This window comes from Crotalus tigris, unplaced genomic scaffold (assembly GCF_016545835.1).
Source record: "Crotalus tigris isolate CLP2741 ecotype Arizona unplaced genomic scaffold, ASM1654583v1 scf7180000020728.642097, whole genome shotgun sequence".
Lineage (NCBI taxonomy): Eukaryota > Metazoa > Chordata > Lepidosauria > Squamata > Viperidae > Crotalus > Crotalus tigris.
In genome coordinates, this window is record NW_024098154.1 from 281,437 (window position 1) to 300,620 (window position 19,184).

General features: G+C 40.8%; 1 protein-coding gene across 11 annotated transcripts in view; it reads right to left on the minus strand.

Annotated features, from left to right (window-relative positions):
- The window catches only part of FRYL (FRY like transcription coactivator), a 187,793-nt gene that overhangs the window by 27,024 nt on the left and 141,585 nt on the right, over positions 1-19,184 (minus strand). For all 11 annotated transcript variants that reach the window (XM_039368293.1, XM_039368291.1, XM_039368288.1 and 8 more), the window contains 11 exons: positions 19,004-19,125; positions 18,609-18,799; positions 17,323-17,417; positions 13,412-14,019; positions 10,674-10,771; positions 8,235-8,405; positions 7,776-7,916; positions 3,561-3,758; positions 1,131-1,292; positions 954-1,028; positions 25-201 (listed from right to left, as the gene is read on the minus strand). In XM_039368293.1, coding sequence (XP_039224227.1) covers positions 25-201; positions 954-1,028; positions 1,131-1,292; positions 3,561-3,758; positions 7,776-7,916; positions 8,235-8,405; positions 10,674-10,771; positions 13,412-14,019; positions 17,323-17,417; positions 18,609-18,799; positions 19,004-19,125 — 2,038 coding nt within the window. The remainder of the gene's footprint in view (positions 1-24; positions 202-953; positions 1,029-1,130; positions 1,293-3,560; positions 3,759-7,775; positions 7,917-8,234; positions 8,406-10,673; positions 10,772-13,411; positions 14,020-17,322; positions 17,418-18,608; positions 18,800-19,003; positions 19,126-19,184) is intronic.

Sequence of the window (19,184 nt, forward strand, 5' to 3'; positions counted from 1 at the left end):
GAAGCTACCCTTACACGGCCTTACCTCTGCATCTTCCAACTCAACATCTAAAAAGTCAAAATCCTTAAAAACTCCGAACTGTTGTTCACTTGTGCTATCTTCTACAACCACTTCTTCTTCTTGAATTACTTCCTCTGTGGCCGAAATTAGACTCGTTTGCTGGTCCCCAACTTCTAAGTCTTCATTAGAAGAAAAGATAACCTACAGTGTCATCAGTAACAGAGGTAAGCATAAGTAAAATTAGAATACCAATATGGATGTTTACAGATGTTGCATCTTAAGAGGACAGGAGCTGGTTTAGGTTTACTGCATATTCCAGCGTATAAGACGACTTTTGAGAGCACCGAACTCGGGGGTCGTCTTATACACCGGAAATAAGGTAGTTTCCGGCGTATAAGATGACTTTCTAGGCAAGCGACTCAGCGTCGATCGTCTTATACACCGGAAATACCGGTAGTTTCCGGCATATGACGACTTTCTAGGGATGCGACTCGGCGTCAATCGTCTTATACGTCGGAAATACCGGTAGTTTCCGGTGTATAAGACGACTTTCTAGGGATGCGACTCGGCGTCGATCGTCTTATACACCGGAAATACCGGTAGTTTCCGGCATATGACGACTTTCTAGGGATGCGACTCGGCGTCAATCGTCTTATACGTCGGAAATACCGGTAGTTTCCGGTGTATAAGACGACTTTCTAGGCATGCGACTTGGCGTCGATCATCTTGTGACTCGTCATCGAACTTGGGGGTTGTCTTATATGCTGGGTCACCCTATACGCCAGAATATACAGTAAATGCCATGAATCACTAACAAGAGCTTCTGTTACAATGTCAAAGCTTTCTAGTTCTTAAAATTCTTAGGACAGTGAACTAATAATTCACCAACTTTAGTATAGAAATTTCTTTCATTGATGGATACATGCTTCTTTCAGGAATTTAAAATTACTCACAGAAGGATTCTTGGGAATTCCTGATTCTGGACCACAAAGAGCTAATACATTCATTAGTTTCTCCCTTGTCCGTCGCTGGAAAAGAAATCAAAACACTTATAAATATTTCCACAGTGTTTGTTTTCTTTTGCTACAAAGAGATGCTTTCTGCATTTTAAGGTTTAAGCAATAGATCACCTGAGATAACTGTGGCCTTTTCCAGCTCACAGGAACCAAAGCGTTAGAATTTGATCCGGAGGAAGTGGAAGACGTACTTCTTGTAACAGCAATGACTTTAGCTTTGCCATTCCTACCAGTTGCACTGTGCTGATCGCCGTATTTGTTCCCAATAATTGGTGTCTATAAAACGAAGACAAAAATATATTTTTTCAGGTCCACGTATTACCCAATTCCACAAAGGTCTGTAAGACAGAGTTTGTTTACCATGCTGTGCGTACAGTGTGCAAGAACCAGAAAGGCCCATATAACATGCAAAGTCACGAACTATGATCTATAAATCATCATATCCAGGCTTATATGACATATTAATGTGGTAAATGTTTGCAGTAGTGGAGAAAGGGTTTTGGGTTTTTTGTCGTTTCCAGGGTGAGAACATTCTCCTTGCCAGGACCTTTTCATTTCTTTCACCAATCTTCTCATTTTATCAAGCAGAAAATACTGCTTTTTTTTTTTTTTTTGGACACCTAACTAATGGCAAGCTGCATAAAGGGATGTGGGGGTTGGGGGAGGTAAATCAGCTGCCGATAGCCCTTCATGGCTGGCTAGAAACAGACCTAGAAATATTAGAATACTGATGGTGAACCTTTTAGAGATCGAGTGCCCAAACCACAACCCAAAACCCACTTATTTATCACAAAGTGCCAGGGCCGCATCAGCATTATGGTGCCCTCAGGGGGGGGGCATGGGGGTGTGGCCCACTAGGTGGGCATAGCCCACTGGGTGGGCATGGCTGCAGTTTTCACGGCAGACTGGGTGGGCATGGCCACCTTGATGTTGCTCATGGGGGGGACGCCTGTGGGGGCCGGGCAGAGTTGGGGGAGATCCAGGGGATCTCTGGTGGGTGGGGCGGTGGGCAGGAGGCCCAGCATAGATGTGGGGGAGGCACACAATCCTAGCTGGGACTGGGGGACCATGGCACCGATGGGGATCTGGCTTTCCCTGCTTGGGATGGCCTTTGGCATGCTGGGTGTGGGCGTGTTCTACCACCTCTACTTGAGCTTGCTAGCTGGCCGCTTCGCCTCTTTTGTGCTGGGTGGGGCTGCCGCTCCGGGCGGCGGCCTAATGGACCTGCGCAAGCTGCTGGGAGAGGCGGCACGCGTGCCCACAGAGAGGGCTTCTGAGTGCCATCTCTGGCACACGCGCCATAGGTTCGCCACCACTGTACTAGAATTTCTCTTTTATTGACAAAGGCAATAGCAATAGAATTTTGCAAACCTGAGAGGATTTGTTCTTCTCTCACTTTTGTATCTAATTTTATTCTTGGGATCCTGAAATGAAGTGAAGGGAGCAACAAGTTTTTCCTCTGTTCTCACTCTTTCTTTGGCTGAAACCATTGTTCAAGCATTGTTTTGAAATACTGAATAGTGATATTGTTATATTTTCTTCCGTTAAAATGCAGGCAATTTAAAAGTCTTCTGGATAGGATGTTTTCTTTTGAGCTCAAAACAACCCATTTATTTTCCCTCGTATGTGCACACCCCTAATTTCAGCCTAAATATGGGTGTCTGACCTTTTGGCTAACCTGGGCTGCACTGAATGAAGAGAAATGGTTTTGAGCTGCATATTAAATACACAATCACACACACACATATATAAAAGAATAAAACACGATCACCTGGAGGGTTGAAGTAAGAATACTTTACTAAAAATATACTTATACTAAAAAATTGCCAAGCTTTCGCTGGGGGAACTCCCCAGCATCGTCAGGGCTAAAAGGCCATTGCAATAAAGGTGGTTTAAGTAGGTTCAAGTAACGTTTGCCCACGGCTCCTAGACCGTGTTACTGGCCCTGATTGGCCAGCTGATATCCAAGATGTGTCTATATCCAAGATGTGTTTTATTCTTTTATTTATAATTATGCCCGGGAGTCGCATTTTTACCAGTACTCTTGAATGAATATATGTGTGTGTGTGTGTGTGTGTGTGTGTGTGTGTGTGTTTTCTGAGGTTTTCGCGGGTGTTTGTATGTAGGTCTTTGGTTATTCGGGTTTTCTCCCACGTCAAATTGGAAGTGTCTTGGCGACGTTTCGACGAAGTCTCATTCATCATCTTCAGGCTGGTGCTTTCGGCTTCGTGCTCCTAGAAGCATGAAGCCGAAGACACCAGCCTGAAGATGACGAATGAGACTTCGTCGAAACGTCGCCAAGACACTTCCAATTTTACGTGGGAGAAAACCCGAATAACCAAAGACCTACATACATACATACATACATACATACATACATACATACATATATATATATCACACAATAAAGTTAAAAGTTTACAATCTTGTGGGGCTGCCTTACTAGCAGTCACACGTGGCCCCTGGGCCACAGGTAAGACATGCCTGACTTAGAAGAAAATTAAGTGTGCAAAAATCTGAAAGCTTACTTAAAAACTCTTTTACCTCTGATATGTCAAAATGAAAATCTAAGGTCTTCCCAGGCAGTTCTTTGGAGACGTTGTTAAAAATTTTGGTAAACGAAATTTCGGGAGAGCTTATGTCACCGCCGTAAGATTTTGGAATATCATTTGGTACAACCAGACTGGCTGAACGAGATACCACCAATTTCAAAATATTAAGTGCTTCCTTCCAGTAGGGACTCTATTAATAAAGACAGGAAAAGAGACACATGTGCTCCCATTAATCACAGTAATAACTTAAAAATACAAAAATCTACAGTATTTGAGGTATTAATATAAATCTGTTGCAGTTTTGTGAAGTCCACAAATGTCCATTTGCCAGGTCCCTCCCAGCCCTGTGATTCTACGATTCTCAAGAAAAAAAAACTTCTCCCAGAATATAAAATGCATGAAGCTCCTCTTTTTGTTGTTAAGTAACTGTGTCTCTTTTCATGTTCACAGTTGCTTAAGGAACTCCTGAGTTTTTCTGCATAGGTGTGCATGCACAGCTGCCCCATTCTTAAAGAGGTGCTTTGCATACTGTATACTCCTGCACATTCCAAAGTATGTCTTTCAAAGACGTTCCACAGGCCTGCGCTTTACTGCTAACGAGTATGAGAACGTCAATTATGCACGCTAAAGTATTTAGCGTTGTACCCTGCACTTGGAACCTAATTGCCTTTCTCCTAGTTATTTTACAGTCACTTGGTTTAAATGAATAGCAATTTCACAATAGACAACTTGAGTTAAGTTAATCTTAGGTAGAAAGGCTGCCTCGGTTGCTTAATTTCAGAGTAAGTATATGGTGTGTGTGTGTGTGTGTCAGACTCCAAGTTCTCCATTAATAATCAGAGGAAGAGGGCCACGCCACAGGAAGAGAGTGCATTCGCTTTATTTTATGATGAAATTCAAAACAATATCTCCAATTGAAAGGTCAGAAAATGGGATGAGAAGGAATTTTTTTTAAAAAAAAATGCATCAGCACAGGAGGTGTTGTTTTTAAGTTGCTGGGTGATTGGTTCCACTCGATAACATTTGAAAAAGAGTTATCATTAACTGCTCCCTTTTATCACCGCATGATTTATCCTAACAACAAAAAATAAGCCCTTTCATAATATTATATCCAGATTAAAGTTCAATAATGAGCATTTCCCCAACAAATAGCTCCTTCTTTAGAACCTTGCTCAATCAAGAAGGCTCTAATGCAGTGGTTCTCAACCTGTGGGTCGGGACCCCATTTGGGGTCGAACGACCATTTCACGGGGGTCGCCAAACAAGGCTGTCTGCCATTTTTTCCCCCTTTTCTTTGGCCATGCCCCTGGCACCCGGTGATGTATAAGTGGTTGGGGGTCACCACAACATGGGGAACTGTATTATGGGGTCGCGGCATTAGAAAGGTTGAGAACCACTGGTTTAGTCAAAATGGAAAATGATGGTTACATTTTTTTTAACAAAGTCAAAAATCTTAAAACCATGAATTGTTTAATCCTCTGCTTTTTCTTAAAAGTAAATCCAGAAGTGGATACGTTAAATATCCTTATTTCCCTTCTCACTAAAAACCTAATGGCGGCATATGGCATTTCTGCTGATTTAGATTTCATTTTAGTATCGTGACTGCGCAGACTGTCAGGAACTTCTGTAGCTGAAGTATTGATTAAGAAGCAAAAACCCCAATATAAAAGCTTCAAATAGTCTGGTTCCTTAAGTGTTCGTATGCTGTGAATTTATTGAAGCCCGGTATTCTATAAAAGGAAAAATTAACAAGTATATTGATTTAAATCCAGCACATGAACCCTTAAGAAACCAGACCATTTGAATGACCAATGAACAACGGAACCAATCAGACCCTCAGATTTTAAATAGAGCACTAAACCAGGGGTAGGCCACCTTGGCTCTTTTATGACTCATGGACTTCAACTCCCAGAATTCCTGAGCCAGCATGGCTCAGCTTGGAAACCTCTCCCTTTCCCCTCAGCATGGCTGGCTCAGGAATTCTGGGAGTTGAAGTCCATGACTCATAAAGGAGCCAAGTTTGAAGACCCCTCAGTTAGAGGAACATATGAAAGCATAATTAATGTTAATTAATGTAGATTTTATTAGTTTAGAGCAGTGGTTCTCAACCTTTCTAATGCTGCGACCCCATAATACAGTTCCCCATGTTGTGGTGACCCCCAACCACTTATACATCACCGGGTGCCAGGGGCGTGGCCAAAGGGGGGGGAAATGGCGGACAGCCTTGTTTGGCGACCCCCGTGAAATGGTCGTTCAACCCCAAATGGGGTCCCGACCCACAGGTTGAGAACCACTGGTTTAGAGCAAGGCTAGGCATCCTTGGCTCTTTTATGACTTGTGGACTTCAACTCCCAGAATTCCTGAGCCAGCCATGCTGAGGGGAAAGGGAGAGGTTTCCAAGCTGGCTCAGGAATTCTGGGAGTTGAAGTCCACGAGTCATAAAAGAGCCAAGGTTGCCTACTCCTGGCCCATTGCCTGTGGGCTTGGGTTTGTGCTTCTCAAGATTTGTACCAGTAAGTTTGTTGTTTCTTTATTGGAGGGCTCCATTTTTGAGGCAGTCTTGGTCTTCAGAGGAGGACTCTGGGAGTTGAAGTCCACAAGTCGTAAAAGAGCCAAGGTTGCCTACCCCTGCACTAAACAAATGGCCAATCACGCAACCAACTGACCACACTGGCACACAAGACATATATAAGCTAAAAAAGAACAGAACAAGATGCTTCAACCAAAGTCCCGCTGATGGTATTACCTAGTCTGGTAACGAAACATTTGGGAGCTAAATGGCAAGCTCAGAGGGCGACAAGGACTTTTCGATGAATGGTACTAAAAATGGTAATCAAACCATCTACATATGCCCCTCATCTTCAGAAAAGGCATCAGTTAACAAGCTTAAATATCTGCCAGGGATTAAATTTTCAATGAACTACTTCAAAAATGCCCTACTTAAATTCTTTTTCCCATTTCAAGCAGCACCCATAAAAATAGAGGGAAAATTCTTTGGCGATTTAATTGCCTTGGCCTGGAAAGCTATTTGGCAAAGGAAGAAAGCTAGAGTTAGACTTAAAAAACAGACGATCTAACCTACCAGAGGGGGCATTATATGATTAAATATCTGTTTGAATGTGGTTAAAAGAATAGATAACCCTTAGATATAAACAGACTTTTACAATAAGAAAGATACGATTTATAATTAGAATAGCACCTTTTTTGATATGGGAAATATGAAAACACTAGGATGGCTTGTATAAATGAAATTCTTACCTACACAAATGTAAACTAATTTTGAGAAAATAATAACTGACAAAGATATTCCAAATATTGATGGGAAACCAGACTTAAATAAGAGCTTGAAAAACAGGATATTGATTTAACAAGGAGACTTTAATTGCAAATACAACTGAAATATAAACTGATTAGGAAAGAGGTTACAAGCTGATATTATTATTTGTACAACACTAACCTACTTAAGTAGGTTAGATAAATAGAAATGTTAATGTATAAAATAGGTAGAGGAATTTAGAGAGATGCAGCTTGGGTATCTCCCCTGAACTGTATCCGAAGAGGGATGATAGGGGAGGAGGAAGGGAAGGAAGGAAGTAGGCTGGGAGGAAGGGATGAGGGGAGAGAGGTGAAGAGAGGAGAGAGGGAGGAGGGAAGTAAGGAAGGAAGATAGAGAGGGCGGATACAGTCGGGGGGGGGGAGATGGATGAGCGACATCTAAAGTTTTATGTATGAATTTATTTCAAAGGTATTTTTTTTATATAATGTATTGAATGTATCAAATGTATTGAAAAATGAAAAATATTTTTTTTTTCAAAAAAACCCACTAGAAAAAATATGATGAGGACGTGTACATCTAATTTTGTATGTATTAACAGTAGCAAGAACTGTATTTGCATAGTGTTGGGAAAATGAAAACAATATGGGAAGAAAGGAGGATCAAAAAACATTGAATTGTGTAGTATTGAACAGACTTGTATTGAAGAAGCTACGATGTAATATCGAGCAACAAATGGACCCGGACATCACGTTGTTTACTAAGCACTTATGTTTTGTAATAATAAAAAATGAATAAAACATTTTTTTTTTACAAAAATAATACGCTAGTCAAAATGTGGCAGTGGCACACCCTGGTTCAGAGGAACAACAAATCCATTTCTCTAAATGGAAAGATATGACATTTTCAAACGTGTCGCTTTAAATTACTCACCTGAACATATTTGCCAATGATCTTGATGATCTCCAAATTGAACTGCTTCACTGGTGCTCTGGACAGGTCAATGTGGCTCAAAAGGCTATAAATAATTTGCAGCAAAGACTGCTGCATGCTGGAGATCCCCTTTTCTAAGAGCTAAAAACAGATGCGTAAAATGGATTATCCAAAATATCCAATGGCATTGAATGCAAAGTAGCAAGCTATTAGATAACCTATGTCTTTTAATGGACCTGCCCTCACATGCAATAAGCTAAGTCTTATTTGATGTATAACATTAGACGTGTATATTTGGAAGTTTAAAAGCCCCTGTAGTATACTGGTTAAGGTGTCAAACTACAGTAGAACTGGGAAGATCCATTTGGTAACACTACAATATGAGAAAGCAAAATGTGCAACTTCAGAATAGTATCCAATACCTGAAAAAGATACCTAATGTACAAAAAGAATGATTACCTCTGCAAGGTATGTTATCAGATTAAAAGTGGTTTCCGAGAATGAATCATGCAAATATCTGCACACTACGTTAATCCAATTAGAGCAGTCTCTGGAGTAACTGTGCGTACTGTATAAACACATCATATGAGCCAAATTAGCAAGAGTTGGTGACTTCTCTTCTGCACAAACCTGAGAACAAAAATAATAATAATAAAAATATCAGTTAGCGGAATATCTATTTAAACATTTAATTTTAAAGTTCTGACTTTATTACAACTTATAACCACCATTATGTCTGTAGATTTTGTCTTGAGTTCAAAATCCCATTTTTGGAATAATGTGCTTTGTTTCGTTCTGCCTTAAGATTACCTATGAACCCAGCTAATATTAAATTAGTTAGTAAATTGATTACGTAAGCAAAACATGCTTTAGCAAATAACGTGCTGATCCAGTTTTAGATTAGAGCAGATTGACTGAATAGAGTTGTTCCTTTGTTAGTTATGATTGTCTTAAATCCTAGTGACTGCGGTAAATCTATTCACTTGAGTGCCCAGTTTGTGTGGCAATGTAGATTTAGAAATTTGGGCTGAAAGCTGGTGTCTTGGATAAAAGCATCAAGAATCTAGCAATACTGTTTTTTTAAGCTGTTGCTTAGCGCCAATGTAGATGCCCATTCTGGTTGTCACATCGCTCCTGCTGGAGCTCTGGGCTTATTCAAAGCACCATAAAATACAACCCACTTAGATGCCCGTGTTCTGGATTTTCTATATGCAATTCAAAATAGCCAGCTTTCTGCTTTGGTAAAGACCTTCTGGATGCCAGCACTCCAGGCTTTCCTTAGGGCAGGGGTCCCCAACCCCCGGTCTGTGGACCAGTATCGGGCCAAGGCATGCCAGCAACCGGTCCGCACAAACAAAGCAAAGCCCCATCGGTGGGATGCAGGCAGCACACAAAACCACACACTCTCCGGTCCATGGCAAAACCTTTCTCCATGGAACCGGTCCCTGGTGCCCAAAAGGTTGGGGACCTCTGCCTTAGGGGGTTTGGGCACTCGTCTTATCATCCTCAATTAATTGTCACTGCCAAACCTTAAATTGTTGCTATCACCGTCCTTCTACTACATTCCTTCCACAGTGAATCTGAATCTCCTCTTCCTACTGCTTGCTAGAACACTCAAATGTAATCTGTTGAATATATTGAATATATAAGAGCCGATTTTTTCCAGCAACATAGTTTGAAGTACCACAGTTAAGCTGGGATGGATAGTTTTGACCCTAAATAAAAAAACCAGAGATGAGCAAGATTGGACCATAGCTTGAACCTGGATTTCTGACGGACTGAAGGAGTCTTTTTATGATCCGATCTATTTATTGCTAACCTAAATAGACTTAAAGTGAACACCGCAAGTGAAACAACCCATTTTGCTGTGTCTATGGTGTAAACCAGTGGTTCTTAAGCTGGGCGATATTGCCCCCCAGGAGGCGATTTCATTTTTCAGGGGGGCAATGGAACGAAAAGAGGCGACACGGGGGCAAAGGAATGAAAAGGGGGCGATATGGGGGCGATGGAGCGAGATGATTTGGGGACAGTTTTGAGACTTTTTCGTACAGTGAATGGCTGTATATCTGTCGTACAAAAACATCAGATCGCTCGCTATTAGTGGATTGAATTGTGTTTTCAAATGTTCCTCCAGCTAGCTTCAGTACAGAACGCCGTATATATGTGAATATGCATTGCTTATCTTCATGCGCGTTGCGCAGCAGCCTCTACCCATACAGTGGCACGCCATTGGCCAGAATATGGGAGACATGGGGAAAAGACTGGAAATAAATTATTTGCATCGATATGTCCTGATGACAATTTTAAAGAAAAAAAGAGTGTTTGCATACATTGAAGAATTATTTCCTATGTTGTGATTGAGAGGTTATGTTGGGGGAGGGGGGCGATGACAACTTCCTCATTGGCTCAAGGGGGCGATTCGTTCAAAAAGGTTAAGAACCACTGGTGTAAACTATGATAGTAGGGATATTATGCACTCAGAGCCTTTCGTAACGACAGAAGAGGCTTTTGGAGTGGCTTTATTTTTTGTGAAAGTTGACTTCCTCAATTACAACATCCACAAAAGAACAGCTAAGACAGCAAAGGCTCTGTTGATGAAATACTGAGGAACTTTAAAACAAAAGGAGAAGAATGATAGATGGAGTAAAAAAAAAAGGGAAAAAAGCTTATACCAAAGGTAAACTGGATACTGTGATTCTAAGGCAGCCAGCCAAAAGAGATTTGAGGGAAAGACAATTCAGGGATAGCGTTCTGGGAAAAATATTAGTGGCGGAACTCTTTCAAAGTCTATACAGGTTCAAACCCGTGTGTGTGAATGTACAGACAACACATTTGATCAAATTGCCTTCACCATGAAAACAAACAAAAAAAAATGAATTATTTCTGCTTATTACCTACCTTTGCTATTCTGTCAGCTGTTTCTTTGCAGAACTGACTTGGACTATCAAAATGTTGTATTAAATGAGGCAATAAACATAATATGTTAAGAGGAAATCCTGCACAGAAAAAGATGAAGTTGAATTTAGAAAACTAATTTTTATCTTTTCTAGACAACTATTCCAAGGTGTACTAAGCTATAAATACTTTTAATATCAGCAAAAATAAAAATGCCTAAGAAACCTGTCGTATGGAGGGTAGGCAATCTGGCCGCCCCAATTGAACAAGTCCTAAGCAGGACCACCAGGTTATCTATTTTGTCATACGCTATCTGTTTTACAATGCCTGGTCTTTATTTTGCGCCACTACCAAAATCTCTCTTCTTTTTCAAATCGAGACAAAACTGCTTCAATTGATTGTTTTGACAGACGCTTATACCCAAATGTTTAACATCTCTTAAAACTTGCCGTGGTGTCCCTCCTGTTAATAAGCACCCAGAAAATGGATTTGGAGGGCTACTGTTCTGACATCTAGGATATTTAATAAGCTGTGCTGGCACAGTGGTTAGAATGCAGTTTTGCAGGCTAATTGTGTTGACTGGAGACTGCCAGCAGTTCGGCAGTTCGAATCTCACCGGCTCAAGGTTGACTCAGTCTTCCATCCTTCTGGGGTTGGTAAAATGAGGACCCTGATTGTTGGGGACACTGTCAACCGCTTAGAGGGGCTGTAAAGCACTGTGAAGCTATATATAAGGCTAAGTGCTCTTTACCTATAGCAGTGGTTCTCAACCTTTTTAATGCCCCGACCCCCCCCCCAACCGGTCGTAAGTTAAGGACTACTCAACCGGTCGTAAGTCGAGGACTACTCAACTGGTGCAGCACCGTTTGCAGAATGGGACTTTTGGCGGGCTCAGCAGGGCAGAGACAGCCTGGACAATTCCTATTGGCTTTTGAAAGACTCTATTCAAGAGAGTCTATTCTATTGGCTTTCAAAAGCCAATAGAATAAAAGGGAGTAGCACAGCTAAGGAAAAGGGGAAAAAAATGGCGGATTGCGTTGTTTGGCGACCCCCGTGAAATGGTCATTCGATCCCAAATGGGGTCCCGACCCACAGGTTGAGAACCACTGACCTATAGTGTCTCAGAGTTTTTATTTGGTCTCCTATTTGTTTAATGTGAAACTGCTGAGCCAGAACATGGAATGCCGATAATCCTAATTCTATTGCCTCTTAATATCTAATTCTAAGGAAGCAATCATTGCTTGTGAATGTTTCCTAAACTTAATAATGGAAATGAAACCAAACCCAGAAATGAAATCCAAACAAGACTGAGGTGCTATTGGTATGGAGAAAGTTGCATGCAGGGATTGAGGCAAAGTCCGTTTTGGATAAAGATGCATATCCCCAGAAAGAACAGGATGCCAATTTGGGAGTGCTTTTTTTGGCCCCTTGTTATTGTGAGGTTTCCAAATAATAACTACAGCAAGGAGACTCCATACAGAATTACGATTATACAAATGGCAACTCTTCATGAGCTGGACAGTCTTAGCAATGTAGCCCCGTCCATATCCTTTCTTAACTACTGCTTGGTGCATTTTAGTTAAGATTGCTCCAAAGGTGTCCAGAAATTGCAGCTGGCACAAAATGCAACAGCAAAATTGTAGGTCAGAAGCTGGTGAAATTCTAGGATGCCTATACTGAAAGTTTTGCCCTGGTACTACTAAATACAGTTTTAAGATACTGACATTGGCCTTAAAAGCCCTAAATGGCTTAGGCCAGTGGTGGTGAACCTATGGCACGGGTGCCAGAGGCGGCACTCAGAGCCCTCTCTGTGGGCACACGCGCCGTCGCCCTAGTCCTAGGCCTTCAGCTGGGTTTTATAAAACCTTTTTGCTTTAGGCCTCCGCCACCATGTGAAAAAAAAAAAAGCTTCAATCAATCAATCAATTTCAACTTCTCGTGGGGAAAAAAAAAAGATCTTGCAAAGTTGGAATTGATTGATTGAACTTTTTAGTCCCACCCAGTCTGCCGTTACCACCGCAGCCACACCCACCCAATGGGCCACGGCCACCTGGCACCCGATGATACATAAGTTGGTTTTGGGTTGCAGTTTGGGCACTCAGTCTCTAAAACAGTGGTTCTCAACCTTTTTAATGCCGCGACCACCAACCGGTCATAAGTCGAGGACTACTCAACTGGTGCAGCACCGTTTGCAGAATGGGACTTTTGACGGGCTCAGCAGGGCAGAGACAGCCTGGACAATTCCTATTGGCTTTTGAAAGCCAATAGAATTAGACTCTATTCAAGAGAGTCTATTCTATTGGCTTTCAAAAGCCAATAGAATAAAAGGGAGTAGCACAGCTAAGGAAAAGGGGGAAAAAATGGCAGACTGCGTTGTTTGGCGACCCCCGTGAAATGGTCGTTCGATCCCAAATGGGGTCCCGACCCACAAGTTGAGAACCACTGCTCTAAAAGGTTCGCCATCACTGGCTTAGGCACTATCTGAAGGAGAGGCCATTTTTAGATTCCCCCCCCCCTTTCAGAACCTCATCTATCTAATAACATTCCTGTTAGCCTCCCCGCCCCCAGGAAACAAAATGCATTTTAATTTTATCTTAATTTAAATGGGAGCATTTTTATGCTTTATACTTTCTGATTTTGGGAGCAGCCTTGAACAAAACACATAAAAAGAACCCCTACATTAACTCTTCAATTCTGGGCCATATCATTACAAAAAAAAAAAAAAAACATTTTAAAAATACCTGCTACTTGGGATGGATCCACCAACATATGCTTGGACACTGTAATGAGCTTGCTAAGTAAGTGAACGGTCATTTCCTGCGTCGACACCGAGGTAAACCCCTTCAGGAATAATTGCTGGAGGCCTGGAAAGTTGTTCCATTTTAATTTGCTCTGCATCTGCTCGATCTTTTCCCTGCTTTCGGGTTTATCCAGAGGCAAATGAACGAGAAGTTTATTGAGCAGCCTCAGAGCCAAGAGGTATTCGTATTCATAATCGGATTCCAGCAAAGAAGCTGCAATCCAGAATATGGTGGCCATCAGGTTGACGGGATCAGTAGTAGGCTGCACATCGTGCATTCCTCCCTCTTTCAGCGAGGAAAGACTTCTAGTCCTTGCTAGGCTGTTGGAGTGATTTATCCTTCCATCCATTATATCCAGCGTGTTGCTCCTCCGTCGGTCGCTCTTCCTTTCGCCTATCAAACTCAGTCGCAAAGAATTGCTTTTCGGGTGGCTGTAACAGCCGACAAAGTTGCCGCCGTTCGCACGGCTTGTGCTTAGGTTTATTTGACCGGTGCTTTTCCTGTTTGCTGCATATTTGTTCCCCAGTAATGGATCGTAATAGGACGCACTAAAACGAAAAGAGAAGACGGCACGTAAAAATTATATTCCTCGACCCAAGACACGATGGAGAAAAAAAAAAATTACTTGGATAACGTCCCTCAGTTTCAAACACATTTACTTCTTTTTTTTTTAATCAAGAATGCTACACATTAATAAGAAAGACGTACCTTTTTTCATGCATTTCATTGTTTTTTTTTTCCTTTAGACCAGGGGTTCTCAACCTTGGCAACTTTAAGACTTGTGGACTTCAACTCCCAGAATTCCTCAACCAGCAAAGCTGGCTGAGGAATTCTGGGAGTTGAAGTCCACAAGTCTTAAAGTTGCCAAGGTTGAGAACCCCTGCTTTAGACATCATTGTATTATATAACATTATCAATGCATCATGCTCCATCTGGGAGTGTTTTACAGGGCTTAGGAGAGGCTGTATTTTCAATATCTATATCATCCATTTTAAAACTATGACCCCCTAAGGCTGCTTAAGAAATAGACTAGAACATTGATAAAGCAGCATTGGTTAAAACATAATGAGCCAACTGCCACTCTTAAGGACAGGAGTTCAAAAGATGTAAAGTTAGATTAAGAATTCGGAATGTTAACAGGACTACAATTTCTCCAAATATCCTTTTACTGGCCAGTACATATTTCTTGTATCTGTTGTACAAATGAGCTGCAAGGTTTTCTTAAATACGCTTTCTCCTCATCTTGCAAAAAGTGGCTCTCCTCATTATAGGAGAGCTATGCTAACCCATGGTAGTCTAAAATCAGAAGAGTTTGGTAGCATTTTTTAAAGACTTATTAAAACACATTTACCATAAGAAAGGCTGAGTGCCGAAGAACTGAGGCCTTTGAACTATGTTGCTGGAGAAGACTCCTGCGAGTTCCCTGGACTGCAAGGCGATCAAACCGGTCAGTCTTAGAAGAGATCAACCCTGACTGCTCTTTAGAAAGTCAGATCCTGAAGTTGAAACTCAAGTACTTTGGCCACCTAATGAGAAGGAAGGACTCACTGGAGAAGAGCCTAACGCTGGGAAAGATATTATTGCTCTGATATTATTGTCTTTGAGTCCTGATGTTGAATTTGTGTCCATTAGGTTTTATATGCAAAATATTGCCTGTTTCTCCAATGTAGAATCCAGACAGGCATTGCCAGCAAACAGAGCATGTTACATCACATTAAAAGAACAGCATGTAACAGCATCTATAGTCTTATCTGTGAAGTTGTTCAGTCCCAAAATGGTGCTATGCATGTAAATGGAAGAGCGAAGCAGACACCTAGATTTGTTCCCATGCCGGCAGTTATCTTGTTGTTTGTGAGAATCGGCTTCAGTTGTGCGATTGTCTGTATGGCTTACCACCAAGTACTTAAGTAAAGTGTAGTTGTCATTGTCCAGTACAAGATGTAGCTTAATAAGTATGTGTTTGAGTGGTTGGAGCTGATTGTGGAGACAATCAGCAAGGTTTTGTTCTTCTGTTTTTGAGACCTACTGCAGTCAGGTGGCATTATTTTACAACGAATAAATATTACTAAAAATAAAAGGGCTTACAGCCCTTTGTTTGTTTAACCATTTGTTTAACGACAGTTCGTGGTTATGAGTCTCAGAAAAAGTGATTTTGTTATAAGTATCCCCGTACTTATAACCATCACACCATTCCATAGTCATGTGACTGCAATTCAGGCACTTGGCTGTTGGCTTGCATTTATGACTGGTTGCAGTGTCCTGCAGTCATGTGATCACAGTGTGCAATCTTCCCAGCTGGTTTCTGACAAAAAACCATCAATAGGAGTAGGTGGATTTGTTTTAATGACCATTGTGATTCATTTAACAGCATAGTAAACATGGCTGGATTAAAGTCGGATTATGGTCATGTGATGACTTGATTTATGACCACCCCAATTTACAAGAAAAGTTCCAGTCCTTATTGTGGTTGTGAGTGAAGGAGTACCTGTATCACCCACTAGGTACATATAGGATTGAAAATAATTTTTAGTATTCAGAAATTACTATTTTTATTAATTAAGTGGGCCCAAATAGATTTTGCTTACTTCAGAATGTATCAGTCAGAAAGAGGAAGAAAGTATACTAAGACAGGGGTCTTCCAACCTTTCTGGCACTAAGGATTAATTTTGTGGAAGATAATTTTTCCATGGACTGGGCAGGTGGTGGTTTCACATGCAGCCTAGATCGGGTGCATGCACAGATGAAGCTTCGCTTGTTTATCCATCGTTTGTATAGACTGGTTCCTAACAAGCCACAGACTGATACCAGTCCACGGCTTAGGGCAGGGGTAGGCAACCTTGGCTTTTTTATGACTCGTGGACTTCAATTCCCAGAATTCCTGAGCCAGCCATGCTGCTGGCTCAGGAATTCTGGGAGTTGAAGTCCACAGGTCCTAAAGGGGGCCATGGTTCCCCCATGCTGGCTCAGGAATTCTGGGAGCTGAAGTCCATGAGTCATAAAAGAGGCAAGGTTGCCTACCCCTGGCCTAGGGGCTGGGGATACTTGTACTAGGACACTATAAAATTTGCTTATAATAAATTTGCTTCCTAAAATTCATTAAATGCTTCGATCAAAATTTTTTATGTTTGAACTTTCAAGTAGAATAACGCAATGAAGAGCCGAGGTGGCGCAGCAGTTAGAGTGCAGTACTGCAGGCCACTTTAGCTGACTGTGTTCAGCAGGTCAGCGGTTCAAATCTCACCGGCTCAAGGTTGACTCAGCCTTCCATCCTTCCGGGGTAGGTAAAATGAGGACCCAGATTGTTGGGGGCAATGTAAATATATATATATATATATACATTGCTTACTGGTGTACACCGCTTAGAGAGTGCTTGCACTTAAAGCGGTATATAAGTCTCATAAATAAATAAATAAATAAAATGAAAATAAAAATAAAAATGGAATGTTCATGATAAGGCAACTAAACCACTGAAATCATGTACTGCGTACTTATTAAAATCACAGAAGTGTTATTTTCAGCACTGCCTGCATGACCTTGCTGCTTTCACTGTAACAAAAGTCGCATGTCAAAGTAAGTTCCATTCGAGAATAGCAGGGCATGTACAAAAGGAACATGACTTAAGTTATTGTTCCACTGTGGTTGTCATCCTGCCACTCCTTGGAACCTTACTGCACATGCTGGCATTTAAACACTTTAAATAGAGGCATATTTTTAACTTTTGTCTGAACCAATGAGTGAAAGGCTCACATATTTCCAACAATCTGAAAGTCTAGCCCAAATATTGTAAAAAAAAAAAAAAAAAAGAAAAGAATTTCAGATGCATGCTAAAGCAAGCTATCATAAAATCTTACTGGGAAAGTGCCGTGAGAAGATCATAATGCTTCATGGTGTCTGCCAATGTATCAACAGCTGACTCCAACGTCAGAAGCAGTTCTATGACAAAACCCTGTAAAAAAGCAAATCAGTACACAAGCAATTTATTATTAACCAGATATATTTAAAAGCATTACAACTCAAGTATCCATATTAATGTTTTGTTGATAAAATACAACATGCAATATACACAGAACAGGTTAGTAAATGATTCCTGGTCCTCAAAACAATCCTGCCTAGCATCCACTTGTTTCCCCTATTTTTCTACAACTGTATGCACTTGGAAAAGCATTCTTACAGATCTTATTCTATCCATCTAATAAGGTAGACGTGGTCCACAAAAAATTATGTGAAAATAAACTGATCATTTCCAGGGTGACCTAGAGCTGCTTTTAACATTTGGATGGAGAAATCACTGTCTAGAGTGGATGAAGTAACACACACATATATATAGGTGGGGCCACAGTTCTGGCAGAACTTGCTTTTTAATTTTAATATGCATAAAGTTACAGTACAATTTTCATTCATTCTCGCCTCAAAATGGAAGAAAACCATCCTATTGGTTTTTACCAATCACAAAGAGGCTCTAAGGGACAGAAAATAAAAGAGTTTGTGTCTGTATATCATTTTAGGATCATAGATTATTTTCCGACCCTAGTGTAAGAATCTTTTTGATTAGAAAAGACTAGCGATCTATAACCTTCAAAAGTTGAAAATGATTTGTTTTGATACCATGCTCTATAATGCTATAAATAATATGTCAACGTTGCTAACATTGGATGTTTTTGCATTGACAACAGATGGAAATGTAGTCATTTTTTCCCTTTTGCTTTTAGAGTTAGATGATGCTGGAAGGGGGGGATGTGAATGAGAGTCCAGCTAGATATAACAACACTAAACTTAGCGTGAGAATCAAGGTTATTGAGCCCAGAGCTGATAAAGAATTGGCGGGCTAGAGAGCAAGCCCGCTCTTAAGCTAATTGGGGAATGTGATTATGACTGTTAATTGGAGGAGGGAATTGTGCTTTGATACTTGTGCCCAGGGGAAGGGAATTCACTTTTTGGCTTCAATTATGTAAGTGCCGATATTATACTACTCAAATAAAAGATCCTTTAAGGTAAATAATGCCTCGAACTTCTTTTGAAGGGTTTCGTCTGTCGGAACCATGACATAATATTCTTCAGGCACATATCTCCATTTAACATTGAACGAAAGATAGAAATTAAATTATTACTTTGTAATTTTCTTGAAAAAGCAAAATACCTGAGCTTCTTCTCCTGCATCTCCGACAGTTTCGACAAGCCTGGAGAGAATATCAGAAAGTGTGTCTGCGGAAAGAGGCTGTTTCAGTGCCCTGAAAATCTGGAAAGATCTTCCAGCATAGTGTCGAGAAGAGCAAGAAAGGGCAGTCTGCAGAGCAACTTCGCTAAGTTGCTGCTCAAGCTGAAATCCAACTGCAAGAAACAGTGAACATTAACAGGGTGCAAAATTATAATTATTACACGACACGCATTTATTTTAGCAAAACTTACAAAAACACGTCGAACGTTTGTTTTTATTTCGGAAGAGGAAATCTAAATGAAACACGTTCCTTCCTTAAACTGCTAAATTTACAACGTGTACGGATTGTGACAAATTGAAATGTTTTCAAAACATACCTGAGCTTGACTGTTTAAATACAGAAACAACGTGCTTGAGAAATACGGTTAACAGCTCGGCACTCTTTATGCTTGGATTCTTGGCTGAAACATCTTCATGATTCCAAAGTGGTCCTCGTTTTCTACAGATAGGAAAAAATAAATAAAATATCAAACCAGAAACTCATTTGTCAGAAATAAT